This window comes from Meriones unguiculatus, chromosome 14 (assembly GCF_030254825.1).
Source record: "Meriones unguiculatus strain TT.TT164.6M chromosome 14, Bangor_MerUng_6.1, whole genome shotgun sequence".
NCBI lineage: Eukaryota > Metazoa > Chordata > Mammalia > Rodentia > Muridae > Meriones > Meriones unguiculatus.
The window spans coordinates 69,653,814-69,672,612 of NC_083361.1; the positions used below are offsets into that span (position 1 = coordinate 69,653,814).

Consider the following 18,799-nt stretch of genomic DNA (forward strand, 5'->3'; position numbering starts at 1 on the left):
ACCGGGTGTCGGGCATCAGTTGCATCATGATTTTGACTCCTCTTGGCTTTTCTGGAGGCTCAGAAGAAATACACTAAAAAGGAGAGCAGGTCCACCTTGACTGGGAGGGAAAGGAGTCACCTTACCTTAGGAACAGGCTACCTGACTCGTAAAGTTTCACAGAACTCATTAAGAAGCTACAAAAGAAGCCGCTGTGCTGCGGCCCCTCCCTCCAGCCCCAGCACGTGCGTTGCTTTGCCAGGCTGTGCTCTTGGGTGAACTCTCCTCCAAGAAGACAAGACCTAAGGCAGTGTGTCTCAGCCTAACTAATGCTGCAGTCCTTCAATGCAGTTCTTCATGTGTGGCGACCCACAACCCTAAGATTACTTCTGCTGCTACTTCATGAGCGTAATTTCGCTACTGTTGTGAATCCTGACATAATAGCTCTGTTTTCAGATAGTCTTAGGCGATCGATCCCTGTGAAAGGGTCGTTCCACACCTGGGAGGGGTCTCAATCCACAGATAGAGAACTGCTGACCTAAGGGGAAACCTTCACAGCGACAGGGGAAAGCGGTCAGTGCCTGGGGTCTGTCTCTGTGCTATGTGCCCTGATAGCCTGCCCATACCCCATCGTCCCCACAGCCCGGGACCTCCCTGGGCGGAGTCCCTCTCCACCAGCTGCATCCTTTGGCCATAACCCCACTTCCTTTGAACAGCAGTGGCAGTGGCGTTAGGTTAAGTTTTCCGACTGCTCCATGGTGGGGCTGCGGCAGGCAGTGGTGAGGCAGTCAGGTACCTGGTAAACTTCGTCTTGCTGGGTGGCGGCTCCCTTCTGAAAACTCTCTTCTCACTTCGAACCACTGTCAAGCCATCTTCAGAAACGGTCAGCCAGGGGTGGCAGCTGTCCTTGTTCAATTGGAAGTAACTTCCTATGGAGAGAGAGAAGCCCCAACCAGTTGCTGCAGGACTTTCCTAACATGGCCTAGTGGCGTTAGCCAAGCACATGGCTTCTTCCTGAGGGAGCCACAGAAGCCCTCCCCTGACAGAGTCACAACCAACCTGTGAATAGGGTGGCCACATTGTGGGGCAGGACTTGTACAATTATTGCCATGCAGTTTGCACATCTTCTCTCCCTGAGGCCTTGTGGCCATACCTAGACAGGGAGGGGTGTTACTGTCTTCATTTTGTGGATGAGGGCACCAAGGCACATGTGGTTAAGAAATAGGCTAGTAAGTGATAGATGTCAGATTGAACTACTCGACCTTCTGATTGCAGAGACCGGGTTTTGAATTTGCAGGCTGAATGTTTATACCTAAGTAAGAGTTTCTAACCTTGCCCATGGAAAAAAAATTGAGGGAATTTGTATTTTGTTTTTGTTTTTGTTTTTAGACAGGGTCTCACACTGTAGCCCAGGCTCATCTGTGGCACACACTGTCCTTGAACTTGTAGCAATTCTCCTGCTTCAGCCTCTGAAAGAAAACAGAGCTGGCTGTACCTTTGTTCCCTGCTCCCGGTGTCATCGTTTGTTTGTTTGTTTGTTTGTTTGTTTGTTTGTTTGCTTTTTGGAGCAAGCATCTGCTATTTCAAACCAGCCAACTTGCTTTTCCCATCTATGTGACAGGAATAGAGATGTGGGTCACTTTCAGACCTCCCCTCCTGCCATTGGAAACGGGGACAAAGAGGCGCAGTGTGTTGCAGTAAAAGATCCCAGTCTAGGGAAAGTCGTTCCCCAAACCCTGGCTGGGCTCTCTGCTTCCGCTGCTCACCTGGGGGCCACCCACTCAGCTGGCTGGAACAGAATTGCTCTGTGAGGCTTCCGGAAGAGGCCTCAGCAAATGCCTCAGGTTGTGGCGCTGTAGCATTGCTCGGGGCGGGGGTGGGGAAAGTGGTGGTGGATGTTTCTAATGAGGTCTCTGCTCACTCAGGACGCGTTTATGGGACAGGATGAAGGCAGATGAGAAGCACCCAGTATGGTCAGAGCATGGTCAGAGCGTGGAGGCAGGGGGGAGGCTCAGTTGGCTTCTAACTGGGGAGGTGCTTGGTATGACAGCGGGAGCAGGGAGGTGGCCATGGCTGCTTGCAGTTTGTGGAGAGTGTCATAAAAACCCTCTTCCAAGGCAGGTGTGCGGGCTCACACCTGTGATGCCCAGCACTGAAGAGGCTGAGGCAGGAGGATCATCTTGAGTTCCGGGTCAGCTTGACTACATAATGAGTTCCAGACCAGCCTGAGCCACACAGTAAGACCAAACAAAACCAAAAAACCAGTGAGGTAAGAAATCTATAGGCCACAACAGATCCAGTGGAACAGCCTTTGGTACCTGAGTGGCACAGAGATAGCCTTGAGTTCTAGTGCTAGCTCAGGCAACCCAAGTTCTCTGGGGCTTGGGTCTTCGTCTATTAAAGGAGAGCAAGGGCTTTGATGACCGAGGAGCCCCTTGGATGCCTCTTCTGTGCATAAGGTGATAGTTACATGTTTTCTGATGTGCTCTTAGCAGCACTGAGTCCGCAACCAAGTGGCTAATTTTGATTCCCGGAGTGTGTGGCTGGGGCACAGACCTGTGGTGCGTACGGTAGCAGGCTCGCTTCTGGCACTGGTGCCCCCGACATTGAGGGCTCGAATGTAGATTGTGTAGCTGTGTCCAGGCTGCAGCTGTATCAGGGACTCACAGGTCGGGATGCCGACTACAGACCTGTGCACAGGAGCAGAGCGACTGTCAGCACCCGCCCCAGCCCCGGCCACTCTTCTCCCACCCTCTGGCCCACAGCAGCGCACGACGAGGGTGAGCTTCCTGGGCAGACCTCCCACAGCTCATAGCTTACTTGCCGGTGTGTGTCTCCCTTCCGAGCTCCTCAGCCAGGTGACCCAAGCACCCAGCGCTGTGCTTACCATGTCTACTGGGACGTTTACCGAGTATGCACCCTGTGTCTGTCTCTGGCTGTTAGGGCCATGACCTTCCTGAGGGCAGGACCAAGTACACAGAAGGACAGTCCTGGACCCATAACAGCCTTTCAGTGTATGTCTGTGAGCAGACGTCTCTGTTATAAACAACTGTTCAGCTAGGCGACTGCTCTATAAGTGTTAGGACTGCCTGGCTCTAAGCCCGAAGTAGCCACACTTCCTCTGTGGTGTCCTGCCGTAAACTCTCAGGGCCCTTAGACCCTGGCAGCCACCATGCCCAGTTCTCATAGGCTTGTAAAGGACCTCACTCTCAGACGGGTGGGGAGGCCTCCGGACAGCCTTCCAATCCTTCATACATTGTACACTGAGTCTCCTTTGTCACCCTGGTGTCCTTCTCCCTCATGCCCTAAATTCAATCACGTTAGTCCCAGTTCCCGAAGTATATCCAGCCCACTCCTGTCCCCAGGGTCATGGCTACGAAGTCCTTCTCTCCCCAAAAAACCTGGCCCACTCTTGCCCTTCTCGGGCTCAGTCCTCCTATCCCAGACTCAGTTTAAACATCAAAGAAGAGGCCCCCACCCCCACTCCCCTTCTTTCCGTCATCCCTTGTTCTCCCCCTAAGTTGTGTGCTTTGCACGTAGTTTGTTGGCTTGCTTATACTTATTTTCCTCCCTGTACCATGATTTCCTTAGGGCAAGAAATATCTCTTTCTAGTTCTCCACTACCTTGAATTTCTCAGTTATTGATACTTGATACATGAATGAAGAGGAAATCTTTTTTTTTTTTTTTTTAAGGTGGGGTCTCAGACCTGTGCTGGGCTTGAATTTGCTATACAGATGAGGAAGCTCTTGAACTCCTGATCCTCCTGCCTCCACCTCCCAAATTCCGGGATTACAGGCGTGCACCTTTTATTGTTGTTTTGAGATGAGGCCTCACTCTATAGCCCAGGCCATCCTCAAACTCTTGGCAATGCTTCTGCCTCAGCCCCTCAAGTTCTGAGTTAACAGGCATGTGACACCATGCTTGGCCTAAAGATAAATCTTAATTTTCATTAAACTGTGTGTGTGTAGGTGGGTGGGTGGTGTATGCACACATGGGTGTGGGCAGATGTATGTACCCATGTATATACATAGGGCAGAGGAGGACATCAAGTGTTCTCTGTCACTTTCTGCCTTATTCCTTTGAGACAGAGTATCTCATTGATGCGGGAGCTAGCAGCCAGTAAAACCCTGTAATCCTCTGTCTCTACCTGCTACACAACTGGGATTACAGGTGAGTAGCCACACCCAGCTCGCACCCAGTACCACACAGGTGCTGGAGGTCCTAACTCAGACAACTCAGACTTGTACAGCAAGCACTCTCACCCACTGTGCCTCCTCCCAGCTCCTAACTGGATTTAAAAAAAAAAGAAGATAGTGTTTCACCACTTGTATTCATCACTCATGATCAATAATAACCATCTAGCCACTTCTTGGGAACCCTGAGAAACCTAATTAAGATTGCTATGTGTCACAAATTGTGACCTTGTCCCCACACTGCAAATGCTTTAGCAACCGGGGTGGGGGTGGGGGCTCAGGACTCACTCTGTCACCCCCGAGGCTTCTGTCGTTTCTGCCTGGATCAGCTCCACCGTGTAGGAGTCCACAGGATTCAGGTTCCCGGACTCCCAGCAAATTAGAGCAGCCTCTTCACAGCTTCTGATTGCCTCTCTTTTTATAGTGGGAGGAGAGGGGGCTAAGCACGGGAGAAAGGAGACACAAGCGACCGCTGGGTTCAGTTCTAGCCATTTTGTTCGGAGCTGTGGACAAATACCACAGCAGTGCCTGGGAACCCCTTTCAGACATTCCTGGGCTTGAGGACTGAATAATAAATAGTCCCCATAGTCTAGGGCAGTGGAGTGTTTGGGCCCCAGCCGGTAGCCCGGTTTAGAGAGTTTTAGGAGGTGTTGGAGGATGTGTGTCACTGCAGGCAGGCGCTGAGGACGTAAAGACACACCATTTCAAGTTCACTCTCTCTGCTTCGCACTTGCGGTTCAGGATGTGAGTCCTCGGCTTCCTGCTCCTGCCCCTGTCCCTGCTGCCACGTCTCTGCCATGCCTCTCATCCCCCCGGAACTGTGACCTCAAATAAACCCCTCCTTCTTTAAGTTGCCATGGACGTGGTAACTTAATACAAGTCCTAAGTGACAGCGTAACTGTAAGTTGCAGACTGACCACGAAAAAATGCCCCCGCCACACCAGGCATGTAGATCTAGTGCATTCAACGAGGCACAGAAAGAAAGCCACCACACACAGCTCCTCCTGTCCTTTCAAATGAAATGGAAAACCCGGTCCCATCTAGAAACCCGCGTCCTGTGTCCCCTTGAATGAAAACGAACAACGCAGTACCTGTCATATACACTGCGTGCTCACTCGAGGGGCTGGGGCCAGTCCTGTTCTGAGCTATGACCCAAAATTCATATTGGGTGTTTGGCTCAAGATTTGTCACTGAGCAATATGTTTCTTTGACTGTCGTGGAGAACTCTGGAAGAAAAAGAAAACAGAATTCAAGCGTTACTGTGTCTCTGGGCTGCCGTTTCCTCCCTCCTCTACCCGCACAACCCCACAGCATGCGTTGAGAGGCTCTGGCTGCCTTGCCAGTCCTTAAAGTGGAGCTTACCTTGGTGACCACCTTAGCAGTGGTTCAGTGACAAACGTGACACAAGAAGAGGCTTGGGACACAGTGAGGGACCTGTCCCCCCCCCCCCATGCCCCTGTTGGGAGGAATGCTCAGGGAGCAGAGAGCTGAGCCTGGCGCTCAACTTGCTTTCTCTTCTTTAATCAGCCTGGGACCAGGTCCCGTGGGATGGTGCCACTCCCATTCAGGGTGGATCCTGTCTGCTCTGTTAAACCTTCCTGGAAACACCTTCCTGGAGACACCCAGAGGTGTGTTTCTGTGGTGGTTCTAAATCCCTCACGTTGACAACGGAGATTAACCATCACAATGAATAAAGCCACCTTGGTCCATCTGATTGCACTCAAGGGGTCTCAGACCCGAGCTGTCTAGCCAACCCATAAAATTATTAAACAATAAATATGCATTATTTTAAGCCACCAAATTAGGGGCAGGAAGTGTTGTCACAGAGCAGAAACTAATTGACACAAAGTGATGTACATCTGTAATCCTAGTACTCAGGAGGCTGAGACAGGGGGATAGCTGTGAAGTTCAAGGCCACTCTGGGCTACTTAGACCCCCCTCTCAGAAATCTAACCAATTGAAAGGTATAAAAAAATCATAAAGAAATCTGTTACTTGGTAAATGATGATGATGATGAGTACCCTGCATGCATGAATAAAACTTCTCTCAGAAGCCGGATGTCATTAATGAGAATCAGTTTTAGGAGTAGGCTACTATATTGGTTACTTTTCTGTTGCTATGATGAAACAATGGGACCAAGAGTTACTTATGGAAGAGAGCTTGCTGGGGCTTGTGGTTCCAGAGGGATAAGAGTTCTTCGCCGTAGGGAGGCACAGAAGCGGGCAGGTGCTGGAGCGGGAAGCCGAGTACCCACATCCTCAACCACAACCGCAGAGCAGAGAGGTGAACTCAAAGTAGGATGAGGCTACATACTCTCAAGACCCGCTCCCAGCCACGTACTTCCTCTGGCAGGGCTACAGCTTGAACCTCCCCAAACGGCACCACCAGCCAAGTGTTGAAATGGGGGACTTGAGCCAATGGGGGACATTTCTCATTCAAAGCCGCCACAGCTACTTTCCTGAGAGTTATTGGTCAGAGCGCTCTCCGAGACTCCGTAAACAATACAGGTGATTTTCACTGCTTTGATGCCCGTCAGCCCTGGGTGGTGACATCCTGTTGCTGGAGACAGCAGATGACCTGCTCACAGAGCCTAGAAAGATCAAGTTGGAGCTAGGATGGAAGTTTCCTTCCTGCTTGCTAGCCCTCACAGTGCCAGAAGGTCCTATATAGGCCACTGTGGGGAAGAAATACATCAGTGATCTTGCCCGGCACTGGAGCATTCATGCTATAGCACTAACCTACTGGCAAATATACTCCTTGGTGCTATAGTGGCCTGATAGTTAGGAGGGTAACCAACCACTTTCTGATAGGTTATGAGATCTGCTCCACAGGAATGATTTCATACCTGGTAGTAGAAACTTGGTCAAGAGTCCATGACTAGGGAGATTATAGACCTTGGTGGGGAACCTACTGTTGTCATTTTGATAAATGGTCATGTTATCAGCTGCACTCTAAATATTTATGTCTGCAACCCATAGATTTGTGCTGCTGTCAACTTTGGCCAGAGAAGTTTCTTTTTACAGTGGGTAATGGTTAATGCAGAGATTCCTAACTGGTCAAAATGCTGAACACAAACATGTCAATAGTTCTGAGTGCTTAGCTGTTGTTTGGCCATCTTATATTAATGTCCCACCAACAGAGGCTCAGGGAAGTTCACATAGGAGGGGAAAAATGGGGAAGAGAGCTGTGAAATGCTGACTTACTTCTAGACACGATATGGCAATTGCACAATCAACTAACAGCAGCTGTGGCTACCTGCACAGATCTAGCCAGTCAAGTTTCCAGCATGGGTGAGGGATGGGCCCAGGAGACCCCACCCCCTTGTGAAGGAACTACGGGCAGTTGATGGCATCTGAAGGAAGGAGAGATGCTTGTCTTCAAGAAGGAGGCCACTGGTAGGTTGCTCATGCCCCAGTGATGGCCCTAGGCCCATGTGCATAGGGCGAGCACAGATAACAAAAACCAGGGCTGGAGAGATGGCTCAGAGGTTAAGAGCACTGGCTGCTCTTCCTAAAGGTCCTGAGTTCAATTCCCAGCAACCACATGGTGGCTCACAACCATCTATAATGAGATCTGGTGCCCTCTTCTGGTATGAAGGTGTACATGCAGGCAGAATACTGTATACATAATAGATAAATCTTAAAACAAACAAACAAACAAAAAACATAACCAAAACTAAAAAGAGGACATGAAGAGAGATGGGGTGGGGGCCTAGGATGAGCTGGAGGGGAGGAGGCCTGATGGACAGATCAATATATGAAAGTTTCAAATAATAAAAAATAGTTAAAAAACAAACCTTCGTCCTCCTTCCTGGCCCCCGGGCTGAAATGCTATCATTGTCACTTCCCTTAACTCACAGCCTGGAACAGTGAGCAGTGCTCTGGGCAAGGAGCCTGGTTCTGCCACAGCTCACTGTGACCCACAGACGGCTCGTTTTTCTCTGAGCCTCCACATCCTCATCTATCAAAGCCCAGAAACCTCATTCTGACCCGACTCACATTGGACAGACTGACCTATCAGTGAGACCAAAACGGCCATGTGGAGTTTGGGAGGCAGGGTTTTTGCAGTCTGATCTCCCTTTTGTGGGAGAACATGGTTATGGTTTAAGGACGTGCTGCCCAACAGCTGTGCATTCAAGGCTGCTGCTAGCTCCTGACTCCAGGAGGTGGTGAAACCTTTAGGAGGTGGGGCGTTGTTGCAGGAAGATAGGGCATTGGGGACGTGTCATTGAAAGGAACACTGGTACCCCAGCCCCTCCTTGTTTTTTGGCTCCACTGATGCTATTAGGTGACCAGTTTATCTGCCACACTCTATTGTGGTGTACTGTGGCATTAAAGATGGAAACCATGAGCTAAAACTGAAATGCCCTCCTTAAAAGTTGATCTATCGACAAAAGGCACTCGTGAGAGCACCTGGGAGGCAGAGAGGGCTGGATCTCCGTGGGTTCAAGGCCAGACTGGCCTACAGAGCTTGTTCGAGCACAGGTAGGGTTGTTACACAGAGAAACCCTGTCTCAAAAAAACAAGAACAACAATAAAAAGTTGATTCACCTGTGCTATTTGAGATACTATCAGGAAGCTGGCTATGATGAGTCCTCTTAATGGGATTTAGAATCATCGAGGAGACAAGCTTGTCTATGAATGCCTTTCTGAAGGGGTTCAGCTGAGGAGGAGTGACCCAGGGGGCGGGGACTGAGGATGACCCAATCTGAATACGGGTGCCACTATCCTGTGGGATGAGGTCCCAGACTGAATTTTAAGGACCGAATGAGTAGGACACCAGAGTTCGTGTCTCTCTGATCCGTGACTATGGATACAGTGTGACCGGCTGCTCCTGCTACCATGCCCTCCCTGCAATGGCAGACTGTACCCTCAAACTGTGAGCCAGCTTAAGCCCTCCGCTCTTAAAGTTACTTCTCATCGGATACTTAGCAACAAGAAAAGCGAGTATGCTGCCCACAGGAGAAGGGCTGATGGGTGATTGGTGGAAGAGTGGCCCCAGTCCTGCTCCTGCTCAAGCCATTTCACCGGGGCCGGTGGAGATGGGCCCAGAGCCGCCACCAGCGAGCAAGGTGCCGTTCCCGGAAGCGTTCCGGTCAGCGACAGCCATTCCAGGCCCTAGCCCTTACCTGCTTGGTCCTTGCCGGATGAGCTGTCTCGCACCGGCCTGTAGGACAGCTGATAGCTCTCCACGGTGTCATCAGCGTATAAGCTCCAGCACACACGGACTGAGGAGCTGGTGGCTGAGTTGGGCGCCTGGGGATTTATCACCGGAGCAGAGGGAGCTAAAAAAAGGAAGAGAGAGAAAACAAGGAGGAGCTGTATGTGCAGGTGTGGGACGGGAGTGGGCGGGTTTGGTTCTGTTGTGTTGTTTTGTGTGTGTTTGGGGGTGTTCTGTGTATGTGTCTGTGTACTATGGGCATGCATGGGGTGCCCATAGAGGACAGGCAAGAGGTATTTGTAACTGGTGTTCAAAACACCGAAGACTCTCCAAAGCTCAATGATAACAGAAAAACCCTAAATAATGTCATTTTAAAATGAGCAAAGCACTTAAACATGGGTTTTCTAAAAAAGACATAAAAGAGCCTGGCATGGTGGCACATTCCTTTAATCCCAGTGCTCAAGGAGACAGAGGCAAGTTGGATCACTGTGAATGGGAGGCCAGCCTGGTCTACAAAGCAAGTCCAGGACAGCCAATGCTACACAGAGAAACCCTGTCTCAAAAGCAAGTGAACAAAAAAGACAAACTGCCACCAAGAAGTATGAACTGGTGCTCAGCATCACTAACATGAGGAAAATGCAGATCAAAACCATAACCCGAGGACCAGATATGGTGTCGCAGGCCTGGAATCCCAGTACCTGGGAGGCTGAGGCAGAAGGATCACAGGTGTGAGGTGAGCCTAGGCTACGCTGTGAGTTCCAAAGTAGCCTGGGGACAGAGTTAGATGCTGTCTCAACAAAACTAAAAACAACAAATAAACAAAAACCCCCAAACAATAAAAAGCTATCCCCTCATGCCTGCTAGCCTAGCCACACCCAGAAAGCCAAGGATGATGAGCATTGGCAGGGATCTGGAGAACGGGAAGCCGTGTGGACTGCCATCGATGTAGCTCTGTACAGCCCCCGAGGAAACCTGGAGCATGGCAAACCACAAAAACAAAACAAAACAACAACAACGAAAACGAACAGGGAACTGCTAGGGCCTGTAATGTCACACCCAGGAGGCCAGGAAATCACACGAGTCCAGGAGTGCAGAACTACACGGGCGATTCAGTAAGACCCCGGCTTTAAAGGGGGGGTGTAACCCAGAGATGTAGTGCTTGTATGGCAGGTATGAGCTACTGGGTTCAATCCCCAGCACTGCAAAAGGAGTGAGGGAGAGAACTGTCAAAAGGGTCAGCAATCTTACATTTGCGCATATATCCAAAGAGTTGAAATCAGGATCCTAGACATTTTGCACATTCATTTCATGGTAGTCTTACTCACAGTGGTCAAGATAAGAGAACAACTAAGTGTCCACCAACAGATTAATGGAGAAAGAAATGGTGGTATATTTACTCAATGCAATACCACTGAGCCTTAGAAGAGAAAGAAAGCTGAGGAGATGGCTCCATCAGTAAAAGCACTTGCCAAATAAGCCTGGGGACCTGAGTCTGGATCCCCAGCACCCACATAGAAAGGCAGGCAGCAATCATGTATGCCTTTGAGACAGGAGGATTCCTGCCAGCTTACTGTCCAGATAGTCTAGACAACTCAGGAGCTCCAGAGAGAGACCCTGTTTCAAAAAAATGAAGTGCAGTGCGGTTGAGGAAGACACCTGATGTCAATCTTTGGCCTCCACAGGCACATTAATGTATGTGAATATGCACCCCCCCCAACACACACATACAGAGAGAGAGAGAGAGGATGTGCACAGGTTTGTTAAGAACCCTTAGCATCAGATCTACCCCCTTACCATGTGTGGAAGTGATGGTTATTGTTAGCTCCAGGTGCTGTGCTGTCACACTGAGCAGTCCCTATTTCTCCCTCTCCAGTCCTGGGCTGCCACCATTCTGTTTTCTGATTCCATGGGTTTGACCACTTTGGGTACCTCACGGAAAGACTCATGCAATGCTTATCTTTCTGTGAATGGTTTATCTCGCTGACTAGACTCCATTTTGGTACACTCATGTCACAAGTGGTGTTCTCTCTCTCTCTTTCTCTCTCCCTCTCTCTCTCTCTCCCCCCTCCCTCTCTCTGTCTCATCTAAGCTGCTGTGAAGATGCTCAGGTCAGAGTCACACCTGGAATGGTGTTGATGGAATCCATCAGCTGCTCCACATCAGAGAAGTCCAGGGTCTGATCTTCAAACTCAGGCTGTGCAGAGAGCTCCACGTCTGTTTTGGTTTTTAGGAATTTCCCCAGTCTGTTGGCATAAAGGGCATGCCCAGGGGTTGGGGATCAGTGGTTAGGCGCAATGGTTATTCTTCCCAAGGATCTAGGTTCAGTTGCCAGCACTCAAATGGCAGTTCATCCCCCACCCGTAACTCCAGTTCCAGATGTGACACCCTCTTTCTGCCCTCTGTGGACACCAGGTACCCAGATCGTACACAGACACACTTGTAGGCAAAACACTCATACATGGTTTTAAAAAGACACAAATTCCCACAAAGACGGAGGGCTTTCTTCTTAGGGAATATTATAGAGCTAGGTCACTAGCAGTAAATGAAGAGGGCCTCTTTGCCAAACTGGCCTTTCTTCACCTGCTTCTGGACTCTGCTGGCTTGATGATGGGCCTGGGGGTTGCTGTAGTTTGCTGCTCTGACAAATCCCTGAGATAAGCAGCTGAAAGGGAGGGCTCATGTTTTCAGTCAAAGATCAGCTGGCTCCATTGCTCTTGGGCCTGTGGTGGAAACTTTGTGTGTGTGGAGGCGGGTCAAAATGGAGGAAAGCTTCGCATTTGGGGCAGCCAGGAAGCAGAGAGAGAGAGAGAGAGGCAAGAAGAAGGAGCCAGGACCAAGGTGCATCCTTCAAAGGCAAACCTCTAGTCACCCACTTCCTTCAAGGGCCCCCCAACTCCTCATTCCCACCACCTCCCAACTGCACTGTAGAATTATGAACCCCCCAAAGTAGTCTCATTCACGAGGTCAGAGTTCTACTAATCCAACCATTTCCATGGGTTCCCACTTACTATGATAGCTGCTTTGAGACCGAAGCCTCCAACCCATGAGCCTTTTAGGGAACACTTCCTATCCAAACCATCTATCATGTCTGAGCCTTCCTGGGGGAAGAGGAAAGGTTGGACCTAAGGTTGGAGTTCACCCATCAGCGGGAGGCAACCTTCTCCAGTCCCACATCATCCCGGATCTCCACAGGGACTTCGGGTTTCTACTCTCAAGACTGGCACTTCACATGGTCAAGTACCCTCACGTTGGTGCTCCGGAAGCCCTAGACCAGTGGTTCTCAACCTCCCTAATGCTGCGGCCCTTTAATACGGTTCCTCATGTTGTGATGACCCCAACCATACAATTATTTTCATTGCTACTTCATAATTTTGCGACTGAGTGGTGTCTTAGGTCCTAAGACCATCAGAAAAAGGTGTTTTCCGATGGTCCCGACCCACAGGATAAGAACCCCTGCTCTGGATGGTGTTGTGTCCGTTCCCCGGCAGTCACAAGGCTTTCTAAGTGGCAAAGGTAGAATTTGAAATCCAGGCCCATTTTGGCCAAAACATATGTATGTAGGCCCTTGCAGTATTAAGCCGCTATTTTCTTTACAGACACTGTCTTGCTGAGTTTCCATACAACCGCCTGTTTATAAATAGGGATGGTGGGCCTTGGACTGGCACCTGTCCCAGGTCACTGTGGTAGCAGGATTTACACTCTGTTGCATCTGCCTTTAAAATGTGCATGCTTTCTGCCTCAACATGACCGAGGGCTGGGGAGAGCTGGGGAGAGCTGGGGAGAGCTGGGGAGAGCTGGGGAGAGCTGGGGAGAGCTGGGGAGTTGTTCCAGCCCTCAGGCTCTCCCAGTGAAACAAAGTTCTCGTGTGTGTGAGGGGGACCTGAGCATAGGAATGTGTCTCACCACACACGTTCGCTTCCGGCCCAGAGAGTACAAGATTCAATACCAAAGGGCCCCACCGACCCCACACCGCCATTGCGAAGCCAGCACTATTTTATTTATAGGGTCACTGAAGCTGAAAGGCGGAAAGAGATAGCCTGGTGGAAACGCATCTAGAAGGTGAAAGAAATGGAAAAAGAAATTGGATCAGGACAAAAATATTACCTGTCAGTCATAGCCACTGCATCCTGAAAAGGAAGAGAAAATATTAAATTCATTGAAGAAATAATTTTTGCAAACAGTATAACCTTTTCAGATTGGAAATTAGGAAAAGGGAGAAATTACACTAATAAAATACAATACTTGAGCATTTCCCTCCACATTCCTGCACCTCCTGGTTCATATGGGGTCCTTTGGGGCACTACAAAGACTATAAGGGACACTTACATGGAAACACAGTTCCTCTGCTGTAGGACACTGTGGCTGTCTACAAGTTTTCACCGTCATAAATAATGCATCGTTTCCTATGCTCTGGATGGGAGATACAGTGACACCATGAGAGCATTGGTGTCGCCCATGCAGCTGCCAGATTTCCTTTCACCTTTGTTCATGCATCTCATACTGCAATTGTGATAGGAAAAAGGTATAATTGGACAATCAGGGTGTCACACTCAGTATCTAGAAAGATTCTGAAGAATCCTCCCCAACCCTTAGTGAAAGCAGCTACATCTGCCCCATTGTCTCATGGGATCTTGGGAGATCTCTAGCTGAGGTTGAAATTTCTGTAACTCTGCTGTATGAGGTTTGTGCCAGATCTGATTTTGAATATAATTAAGAAATGGATTTGTGGGTGCAAATGAGTGAAGTTATAAAGTAAGATTTACAACTGCTACTCTTGGCGCAGGGCAGTTTAAAGTACCTTATTAACCTGGACCAATTTTCTCCCAGAGATCTAAGAGAAGCTATCGGAGGCAGCTAGGCAACTCTCAGGATACAGTCTGTACTCAACTCCACGATCAAGGGGACAGTCAGTGATCAAGGGACAGAGGAACAAAGCTTGGAACTAGCTGGGGAACGGTGGGAGCAAAGGGCCTGTATGCTCCCGCCTGCTTGGCCGCTAATGATGTGGAGAGATGGAGGGACAGCCTCCCACCATGAACATCAGATGCTGATCACCCCAGTCAACTCAGATCTCCAGGAGGAGAGAGGGTAGGTTGGCGTACCCTAGGCTAGACCAGGGATTTCATCTCATGGGTTTGCTCCTTTCTTTCATGTTTCATCACAGACCTTTAAGAACTCAACCTTTTCTTCATGACACATCTCTTCTATGGTTTCCATCAGCTCTCTGCAGGCGTCAAGATTTTCTCCACAGCTGACCAGTTGTCCGTATAAGGCTTCCAGCTTCTCTTTCTTTTTCTCCCCTAGCGCTTGAATTTTTTTTTCATACTTTTGAGCAAGAGTTTCCAAGATCTCATTGTAATGTGACTCAAAGTTTTGTTCCTGTCTTCCAAAATTCTCCTGCAAGACAGTTGGCCTCAACCATCATTTTAGTGCATGCGATTATGTGGACTAGAGTCACCCCCCCCACCACCCGAGGTGACATGACATCTACCCAGACCTGCTTTCATCCCTTCACTTTATCCCATCTCTCAGCAGCATGCTGGAGTGGATGCTGGGGGAGTGAAAACAAAGGAAACTCCGATCTCTAGGAATGATCATTAACTAGTTAATTAGTTAATGCATAAGACATGTCTATGTACATACATCTTTGTGCATGCATAAGCCAGAGGACAGCCTCAGCCATCCACAGGACCTCTCACTGGCATGGGGCATGTCAATTAAGTTAGGCTGGTTTGCCAGCAAGTCCCAGAGATCCCCATGCCTCTTGTCATCTTGGGATGACAAGCCTGCGTCACCGCACCCGGCTTTCCTGTGCGGGTTGTCAGGGTCAAACTCAAATCCTGAAACTTCCCCAGCGAGATGTGTGCTCAGTTCCCCACCCCGCCCCTGAATATTCTTGCCAGAAAGCCCTACCGTCTTTCCTGAGAGCTTGTTGCAATCCTCTCCCTGTTTTAGCTACCTCCTATCACCATGACAACCACCCTGGGAGCTCATCAACGCTTAATCGGCTTTTTGCTGGAAGCTTTGACTTCAAGGAAGAAATGCTTGCCTGCCTCGAGAGAAGTCCACCTGGCGCGCCCTCTTGCACATTCACACTTCACGTTATCTGTCTTCACTGATACATGGATGATATATGCATCATCAGAAGTTTATCAACTCAGTTCATGGCAGTAAGGAGAGATACGAAAGCTGAGAGAGAAGGAGGGGTTGTGGCAAATGGCACTGCCCAATGGATGAGGAAATGCAGGGAGAAGGGTGTTGATACTGAATCTGGCACATGTGGTATTTTTTGTTGTTGTTGTTATTTTCTTGACACAGCATCTTATTAGGTGACCTTCTATGGCCTGATAACTGCTTTGCATGCCAGGCTGGCCTGGAATTCACAGCAATACTCTTGCCTTAGCTTTCCAAGTGCTGGGATTACAGGCATGTACCACCTGGCTGAAATCTATAGTATTTAAACTAGGAGCACAGAATCTGGGAAACGAACAGAGCAGATGGGTTTCTGGTCTCCATTTCTCATATTGGAAGCCCGTGAAGGCTCAGTGGGTTTTGACTGTTGCCATCTTCATCTACTGACAAGACAGTGTGAGAAGAGGCTTCTAGGGAATTAGAGAGCTGTTACTAAGCATAGGGCCCAGTCAGAATGGTGAGAGGTGAAGCAATGGACGAGTCCCCAGTGAGGATAACAGGGTGTCCCCAGCCTCCTCACTGTGGATGAAGATACTTTGACCTGAGAGCAGGATGACAGAATAAGGAACTTAAAAAAAAAAAAAAGCTGTGAGTTTGCATGCATGTGTCTGTGCATCATGTGTGCAGTGTCAACAGAGACCAGAAGGGGGCATTGGAGTCCCAGAACTGGAATTATGGGCTATTGTGAGCCACCCGGGACTCAAACCCAGGTCCTCTGGAGGAGCAGAGCTCTTAACCTTTGAGCCATCTCTCCAGTCTCCAGTCTGAGCATAAGGAGTTTTTCCATGGCTGTCTCCCTCTTTCTTTCTTTCTTTCTTTCTTTCTTTCTTTCTTTCTTTCTTTCTTTCTTTCTTTCTTTCTTTCTTTCTTTTTTTTTTCAGATTTTCTCTGTGTATCCTTGGCTGTCCTGGACTCGATTTGTAGACCAGGCTGGCCTCAAACTCACAGCGGTCCTCCTGCCTCTGCCTGAGTGCTGAGATTAAAGGCTTGTGCCATCATGCCTGGCTCTCACTCTTATCCCTTCTCCTTTCTTGTGCTCAGAAGCAGAAGGGCGTTCACTGGAATAGCGGGGCATCTCTCTCTCTGTTTAAGGCTGAGGGTGAAGGATGCCCGCCTTACAGTTTTCAAGTAAGCTGGCAGGGACAGAGGAGTTGTCATTGTTCTTTGTGGCTCTAGGGGACTGTATGGACATTGGGCAAATGAGAGCAGCTTTCAGTTCAGTAGTCCTGGTCCACGGGTGAAGAACCCACATTCTTCCATGTCCGGACAGGAAGAGAGGGGGCATCAAAGGATGAAAAGTCCATTCTGAGGCAATGCAGGCACAAAGAACAGCTTAGAACTGTGGACTCCATTTGTCTTGGGCTCTGTACCACCCCAACCCACCGAACTCTGAGCAAAGCACCTAGCAACCTTTTAGCAACCCAGGACCCCTATTCGCACAGAGCTGCATGTATACGTGCTTTAAACAATAGAAATAGTCATTCTTCTTAGCAACCCCTTGGTAACACCCCATTTTCATTCAAACACATCCTAGAACACAATCCAGGGCTATGGACAATGAGCTGATCTAGCCGAGACTGGATTTGGTTGCAAGCATAGTAGGTCAAATTATGTCCTCAAAGTGAGCTTTTGGAGAGGAGAGAGGACTTCTGATTTATCATCTTATGCATACACATAATTGGACATACATAATGGTTAAAATCAGATATGTCCTGGGAAGGGACACAGGCAGTGATTAAGGTTCATACACTCAAAGCCTGTCAATCAAAATAGTAAATTTCCCAAATTATAACCCTAATTACCAAACTTCTCTTTTTGAAGCCCATAAAGGAACCCCCAAAAATAATCAGGGCCCCTCAGTACTCTCACTCATGTGTCTTATTGTCAATATTTTGGGGTTTTTTTTTTGTTTGTTTGTTTGTTTTGTTTTTTGAGACAGGGTCTCTCTGCATAGCCCTGGTTGCCCTGGGGCTTACTATGTAGACCACGCTGACCTAGAACTCACAGAGATCTGCTTGTCTCTGCCTCTGCCTCTGCCCCTGCCCCTGCCCCTGCCCCTGCCCCTGCCCCTGCCCCTGCCCCTGCCCCTGCCCCTGCCCCTGCCCCTGCCCCTGCCCCTGCCTCTGCCTCTGCCTCTGCCTCTGCTGGGATTAGAGAGATAAATACCACACCCAGCTCTGCTGTCAATATTAACAGTGTATTTCTGATCTCTTCTATCATTCTGCTTTGAGTAAAATGTCCTTGCTACTTGGAAATTTGTATGGGTTTTATTTCACTTTTGAATGAGACACCAAGAATCTGGGCACACTTAGCCCAGAATCCACCGATCTTGGAATTCTAAGTTCTTACCAGTCTTGACAGAAAGGCTACAAAATGGCCAAGTGAAAAGGAACAGCACAGGTACTCATTTGCATAAGCCTCGTGCAGCTAGAAGTGTGTCTGTGTTGGAGGAATGGTAACCAGAAGGAGTGGGAGTGTTGCTATGTGGAAAAACTAAAACCTGTTTGACAAGGAAATGCTGCTGAGTGTGTGGACAAAAGAGAATCCGAATGCACCGCTGTCGGGGATGTAAAGCAGTCCAGACACCATGGGAATCAGTGCAAGGTTTCCCTCCAAACTGAAAATACGGCTCCCGTTTGGTCCAAGTCAGCCTGCCACGGACACTTGGCCATCCATGCTTATTGCTGCTATTCATTATAGCTAAGTTATGGACCTAACATAGGTGTCCATCAACAGAGGGATGGGTAAGGAAAATGTATATACACACACTGGGATTGTTTGCAGGAAGATGAATGCTCCTGGAGAGAATACCATTAAATAAATGAAGCGTGTCTCAGAAGACAAATATCCTATAGTCTCTCTTATTTGTTGTTCCTAAACTTTACATAGATTCACAAAACCGTGTATGTACATATGGCATGAAGGTGTCTAGGGAACAGATGGTCCTAAGGGGAGAGGAATGGGAGAGAGAAGAGAGGGGAGGGAGTTGGGGGAATATGCTCAACACACATTATCTACGTGTCTGAAAACGTGCCTATGCAACATAACACCGGGTAGGATGAATGTGCACAATAAACATTTTCAAAGGGAAGGAAAACTTTGATTGCTCACACCTGATTGGATACAGTGACATGATAGGTATCCCAGATACCTACAATTAAAAGCCTCCAGGTACAAGGCAACAACTATGTGCGATACTGTAGGACAGCAGATAGTACCCAAGGGAATCTCAGGGTGAGACTGAAAGCAGGAAGGCGGGGGAACCAACCAGCCA

The 18,799-nt window shown here is 48.9% G+C and overlaps 1 protein-coding gene across 1 annotated transcript in view; it reads right to left on the bottom strand.

Moving 5' to 3' along the window:
- Positions 1 to 18,799, bottom strand: part of Fsd2 (fibronectin type III and SPRY domain containing 2) — a 31,280-nt gene that overhangs the window by 10,397 nt on the left and 2,084 nt on the right. The window contains exons 3-10 of the mRNA XM_021633092.2: positions 14,500 to 14,730; positions 13,438 to 13,460; positions 11,455 to 11,576; positions 9,302 to 9,457; positions 5,265 to 5,399; positions 4,462 to 4,612; positions 2,536 to 2,669; positions 776 to 908 (exon numbers count right to left, since the gene is read on the bottom strand). Of these exons, the coding sequence (XP_021488767.1) occupies positions 776 to 908; positions 2,536 to 2,669; positions 4,462 to 4,612; positions 5,265 to 5,399; positions 9,302 to 9,457; positions 11,455 to 11,576; positions 13,438 to 13,460; positions 14,500 to 14,730 (1,085 nt within the window). The remainder of the gene's footprint in view (positions 1 to 775; positions 909 to 2,535; positions 2,670 to 4,461; positions 4,613 to 5,264; positions 5,400 to 9,301; positions 9,458 to 11,454; positions 11,577 to 13,437; positions 13,461 to 14,499; positions 14,731 to 18,799) is intronic.